Source organism: Lactuca saligna, chromosome 9, assembly GCF_052625555.1.
Source record: "Lactuca saligna cultivar CGN05327 chromosome 9, ASM5262555v1, whole genome shotgun sequence".
Taxonomy (NCBI): Eukaryota; Viridiplantae; Streptophyta; class Magnoliopsida; order Asterales; family Asteraceae; genus Lactuca; species Lactuca saligna.
The window spans coordinates 102,265,840-102,271,820 of NC_136425.1; the positions used below are offsets into that span (position 1 = coordinate 102,265,840).

Below are 5,981 nucleotides of genomic sequence, written 5' to 3' on the forward strand. Positions count from 1 at the left end.
CTGTATGATTGGAGACACGTCCTCGGTGAACACTCCACAGAGATACGCGAGTGGAGGACTGCACCCATAACCAGAATCTCTGTGATTTATAGAGCGTGACTTGAGTGTATAGATCTATACGGGGCTAACTACCCCACACCTAGCTGCTAGCTACAGTCGAACCGAAATGGTTCAAGGGTGACGAAAGTCATAAGTATGTGGACTACATATTGCCACAGGTTTAGTCCAGTGTATGGTTATGGAACTCGCAATTAGGATAACAGAGATTTACTTATAGTAATAACGAACAACTTATTACATCTTTCAAATACGGTAACCTACATTCAGGAAAGTATGGGACTTTCCTGGGAAACTTTGTACATAACCAGGTCTAACAGGAATACATCTTTTACATATGGTAACAAACATTCAGGAAAGTATGGGACTTTCCTGGAAATACATTAGTACATAACCAGAACAGTACGTCAAAACAGATAACCTAACTTTACATTTTCACAAAAGTAAATATGTTTTTAGTGTACAACTCTACTTTACATGTTGACAAACGATAACCAACTTTATTAAGAAAATATGGGATTTTCTTGGTGTACATAACATTTCAGAAACAGAAAGGAAACTTGAACAATTTCACAAACAAAAACCGCGTATGAACTCACCAGCGTTATGCTGATTTTCAAACCGCTTGTGTTCTTAGGTCAGCATTAGAACAGGTACTCGAAGATCCTTTTGTCAGAAGACGGAGTTTTCAGAAGACCCGTTTCATTTTGTTCATATATATATGAAGACCTGTTTCATTTTGTTCATATATATTATGTGTCACAACTGTACAAATTTTACTTTTGAAACAACTGTAAAACTTTTCTAATGTAATGTAATGGTTGTTCTACTTTACTTACTGTGTGCATTGGATTTGATACTCAACGTGGATTCAACCCCGAAAATGTTTTCGTCTTCGGTTTTCGGGGTGTGACAGAGTCTAACTGTGATATCTTGCTCCTGCACTCTGCCAAATCCTTAATTTCCAATGCAAACCCAAGTTCCAGTAATTTCTTAATTTCTTTCTTTAAGAACTGAAGTTTGGAAGCTAGGAAAGCATCGGCACACCCATGACCTTTAAAATTATTCCATGCCTCCACTACAACTTCATGAAAACCCACCCTGGATATCCAAGAGTTAAAAAATCTGAATGGTCTTGAACCAAAGTCCTCACCAGAAGTTTTCAGTACAATGGGACTATGATCAGATAGTTCTCTAGCGAGGACTGTTACTCAGGGCTCCGGGAAGGAATCCATAAATTTTCCACATACTAGAAATCTATCCAGTTTGCTCATCTTACCACCATCTTCAGGTCTGAAAAAAGTGAACTTATATCCCCCCATTCTTAAATTGTAAAGATCACATGATTGAATAAATTCATTGAAATCAGCAACAGACACATCACAGAATCTGGAATTTATACTCACCTCACGCCAACGAACAATGTTAAAGTCCCTAGCCATGATCCATAACGCCGATCTACTAGATATTATTTGAGCTAATTTTTGCCATAATCTTCTCTTTTCAACGGGGGAATGAGGTGCATAAATATTAACGATAGCTATGTCAATGTTTATGACCACCCAACGACCAATTACAATCAGGAAGTACCTTGATTTTATTGTGTGTATAAGCCTAAATGCTCAATCGTCCCATATTGTGATCAACCCTCTAGATCTCCCAGTTGCTTCGATTAATTCAAACCGAAAGTTGCCATCGGTCCAACAATTTCGAATATTTAATTGTAGCGAAGAGGCCAAACCTAGTTGAGATTCTTGAAAACACATCACTGAGATCTTTTGCTCTATGCATAATCTCCTCACCCACCTTTGTTTTGGGGCATCCCCAATTCCTCTAACGTTCAAAGAGAGCATATTCATTGTGGTTATTGCTCTCGCCTTCCATACCCAATAACTCCTCTAATACTTCGTTCCTGATTTCAATGTCCACATCAACCCTCTACCAATTTCTATTGTTAGGGAAGCCTTAGAATTATCAACAAGACGAACAGGAGATTTAATCTGATTCGACGATTGAAACGAGCGGTGTGAGATTGTTTCATCATCGCCAATATTTAAATCATGAGTAGAGTGAGAAGAGTTGCAGGGGTTGCAATTTAAGTCTAGACGTGAAAGGGAAGAGCGTCGCAACTTCTTTCTAGTAGATCCATCATCTATCGAATCAATCTCCAGCTCCGAATCATCTTTCTTTTCATTTAGAGGCCCAAACGATTTTGGTAGTTTCCTACCACCCATATTAATAGGCCCACTTTTGAATGTCCCAAAACATCCAAGTTTTACTAGGTCCGGGTTTAGCATACCGATATTCGCGTTATTTACCACCTGGGTAGCAACGACGTTTGAGTGGTCAACTAGTTGGTCATCAACTCTATCCACCCGTTGGCATTTATCCATTGGAGTCGGTTGGAATTCCACATGAGTTGGATCTTCCCCCGATGGTCTAGCTTCACAGATCGGCATTTCCCCGCCTTAGTTCTGATTTCCGGCGAAGGATCACGTCTTACATCCATCGCATCCATCACTTCGTCTCCGGTGAATTCACCATGTCGGAATTCTCCTTCTTTCCAATTCATCCTCAGGTAAACCTCCATTAGTAGGTTTCCATCCTGATGAAATATTAGTTTCTAAAATACCTTCATCCTCATCCTCCGAATTTGAATCTTCATTCTTCTCTAAATTCTCCAAATCACCGGATCTATCGTGCCCGCCATAATCATCCATCGACCAATTTCCTGATGGAAAAGGAGACCATTTGAAGTCAACTTCAGAGATTCCCACCTTTAGTATATTTTTATTAAATTCCACTTCAACCTCTTTATTGATTCTTATCTTCCTTTTTGTAAGGACACAAATCTTACCACACGACACATCTTGTAGACGCATTGAAATTTCGGATGGACTTAGCACCTTCCCGACCGTCCCTGCAATTCGTTCAAAATTTCCTTCAGTCCACATATGTAGTGGTAGACTAATTATCTTCAGCCATGCAATTCTTCCCGGCAATGCATCATAGGAGTTCCCCAGTTTAGTTTCCCTGAACCATTCCCTCCAGTAATTCTCATTCTTAAGGAATTCGCCAACGTCACCTTCACTCCTAAACTGAATCCCAACCAATAGGCCTCCCAAGTATTTCATTCCATAAGCAGAGGAATGTCCTAGCCTTATCCTTGTTGGTAAGTTCATTAGATGTTCTAGCCTGTGTACGACACCAATTAAAGTAAGTGGACTATCAATCTAATGAGCCCAGAACGAATCAACCTCAAGGAAGATAGGTTTTCTAGTTAACTCTGGAGGAGGAGGAAGCGCGGGTGGACCTTCACGCCCAGATAGAACTGCAGCAAAGGATATGCCGTCTCGGAACGATCCCATAGCATTTTGGTGCAATTTTCTCATGTTCGTTTCGAGGCTCTGATCCATCCTGGATCTCGTGGATGCGGCTTTCCTTTCAAACTTTGCCACGTTGATCTCCAGTATTGCACCCATAAAATTTAATCCTTGCAGAGTCATTTCCAATTGCATCTCATCCTTCACCTCTTTGAATCTGAAAAAAGCAAAAAAAAAAATGTTTGAATCTTTCTTTGTTGCCATGTACACATCAGAGATGATTCCATGTCTTGAGAAAAGCTTCTTTACAGTCTCCTTTCTAGATCCATCCGGCAGATTGGTGACAAACATAGTTGTTACATCCGGAGCTTTTTTTGTCGCCATTGGTGATTTCCTTTACTTGGAGGTTACCAATCTCGTGTACTAGGTGTGGGCAACATGTTATCATATGTTACCGCACCCAAAAGGTGCCATGTCAGCATCCTACTTATACATGGTGTTATAACACCCAAGGTGGAAATGGGCAACATCTAATAACATGTGATAACACCAATTATTTTCTATCTTATTTTTTATTTTATTTTTTTGATGTTTTTTTCTATATTTCAAATTTGTTTTTTTTTATTTATATTTGAAAAGTAAAAAAATAAAATTTTAATAAATCTTAATTAAAAATAACATTAAAAAAAATTACAACAAAATACAAAAACATTTAAAACCTAAAAAAAAAAACAAAAACAAAAAAACAAAAAAGATGATAAAACCTACATTTTTTTCCCTAAAACTATTCATCTTCATCTGCGTGACCAACATAGATGTAATCCGTCAAGTCTTCACGGAGTTGCTTGTGTTTTCGCTGATCTTGAATATCAACCACTCTGTGTAAATATTATGATGTCCCCGGTTGAAATTGCACATGTCTTGGTTCCGTAGGAGAATACGTTTCAATATTGTGTCCTTTATCTTCAACAACCATGTTATGCATTATGACACATGCATACATGATATATCGTAGAGTATCTAACTCATAAGGTCTCGCCGCATGTTCAACAATGTGCCATTTTGATTTCAAAACCCCAAAAGCACGTTCAACGTCCTTACGTGCTCCTTCTTGTTGTCTCTTGAAATATTTGTCCCTTGGATCTATTGGGTGTCGAAACGCCTTCACAAACGTAGAATATTGTGGATATATTCCATCTGTAAGGTAATACCAAAACTTATATTCATTTCCATTCACTGTGAAAGGAGCATCCGGGGCTTTTCCTGACAAAAGATCGTCAAATATCGGTGATTGATCGAAAACGTTGACGTCGTTGTTAGAACCCGCAACCCCGAAAAAAGAATGCCAAATCCATAAATCTTGTGAAGCAACAGGCTCTAATACTAACGAAGGCGCTCCATGATGACCGCTCGAATACTGGCCTTTCCACGCCATGGGGCAGCTTCTCCATTTTCAGTGTGTGCAGTCAATGCTCCCAAGCATAACCGGAAAACCATGTCTTTCTTCATGCGCCGCATATAATTGTTGCATATCATGCAACGAAGATTTGCGCAAGTATTGGTCACCGAATGTTTCGACAACACCTCTTTCCAATAAATACAAACTTTCTCGTGCGTTCCTCTCAGACATTCTCATATAATCGTCAACAGAATCGGGTGACTCGCCCATTGCCATAAGTTTAATTGCAGCAACACATTTTTGCAACCCTGTGAAGCCTCGTTTGCCTCTAGCATCATATCTCATTTGGAAAAATTCAGAACTAAATAAATATTAAACACATAAAAATTATATTTATTTTTATTTAAAAGTAACATTTTATAAATTATAAAAGTTGAAACAAACGATACCTAAATATATAGTAAACAAACGATACCTAATTAAATATTAAACATGTAAATTTGTATTTATTTAATCTAAAAGTGATATTTTGTAAATTATAAAACTTGAATCAAACTATATCTTGTTTCCATAGCGTTGGATATCCTTTCGAAGACATTTTTTCACAAACAAAATCTTCTTTTGAAATTGTTTGGCTGGTAGACACAATTTTCCGCAAAGTAATCGTTAACTAGCCGCCGATGCCCTTCCTCACGATCTCTATTTAACGCTGCACGTCATGTGAGTAGTGGAGCTGAATCTGGCTGTAGTAGTGTCTATGTAATACTGGTGCATCATACTCACGAACAAATCGTCTTCGTCGTTATCATCATTGTACGGATGGGCTGAATCAAATTCATTCATAGTTGGTTGATTTTTGTGTTTGTCTTTTGAGTGATATAGAAATAGAGATAGATATAGAGAAATATGTGTAGTAAAAAGAATGAGGTATATATAAAAAACAAAAATGTAATTGGTAATTTTTTTTTATTAAAGTTACCATTTTTAAACGGTTGAATTTGCAAACGGTTCGATTTTACACGCGTTACGAGATGTTACCACCATCACACGCCATTTCATATCATCTAATAACAAGAGGGGGTGGTGTTCCCCGTTATGGCGCCGTTATGGCATTGCCACATCAGAGAACGCCATTCCGGCGTTGCCCACACCCGCCCCTCTAAGAAAGACTATATTGTAATGTTGAAGGATTTTATAAATAC

At 38.2% G+C, this 5,981-nt stretch overlaps 2 protein-coding genes across 2 annotated transcripts; both read right to left on the minus strand.

Annotated features, from left to right (window-relative positions):
* Nucleotides 1-4,164: 4,164 nt before the first annotated feature.
* Nucleotides 4,165-4,815, minus strand: LOC145016614 (uncharacterized). Its single transcript, XM_078974871.1, has 2 exons — nt 4,322-4,815; nt 4,165-4,258 (listed from the first exon to the last, which is right to left on the minus strand). The coding sequence occupies exons 1-2, from the start codon at nt 4,813-4,815 to the stop codon at nt 4,165-4,167; spliced, it is 588 nt and encodes a 195-aa protein (XP_078830997.1).
* An 18-nt stretch (nt 4,816-4,833) lies between these two features.
* LOC145016615 (uncharacterized) lies at nt 4,834-5,622 on the minus strand. The gene is made up of 2 exons (XM_078974872.1): nt 5,546-5,622; nt 4,834-5,140 (listed from the first exon to the last, which is right to left on the minus strand). The coding sequence occupies exons 1-2, from the start codon at nt 5,620-5,622 to the stop codon at nt 4,834-4,836; spliced, it is 384 nt and encodes a 127-aa protein (XP_078830998.1).
* Nucleotides 5,623-5,981: the final 359 nt, after the last annotated feature.

Excerpts from the sequence above, each read along its gene's own strand:
- LOC145016614 (XM_078974871.1), bottom strand. The coding sequence starts at position 4,815 with ATGGCGTGGAAAGGCCAGTATTCGAGCGGTCATCATGGAGCGCCTTCG. Across the intron at positions 4,259-4,321 it reads AAAGGACACAATATTGAAAC|AGTGGTTGATATTCAAGATC; the intron begins GTATTCTCCTAC and ends ATATTTACACAG.
- LOC145016615 (XM_078974872.1), bottom strand. The coding sequence starts at position 5,622 with ATGAATGAATTTGATTCAGCCCATCCGTACAATGATGATAACGACGAA. Across the intron at positions 5,141-5,545 it reads TTCGTGAGTATGATGCACCA|TTCTGAATTTTTCCAAATGA; the intron begins GTATTACATAGA and ends ATATTTATTTAG.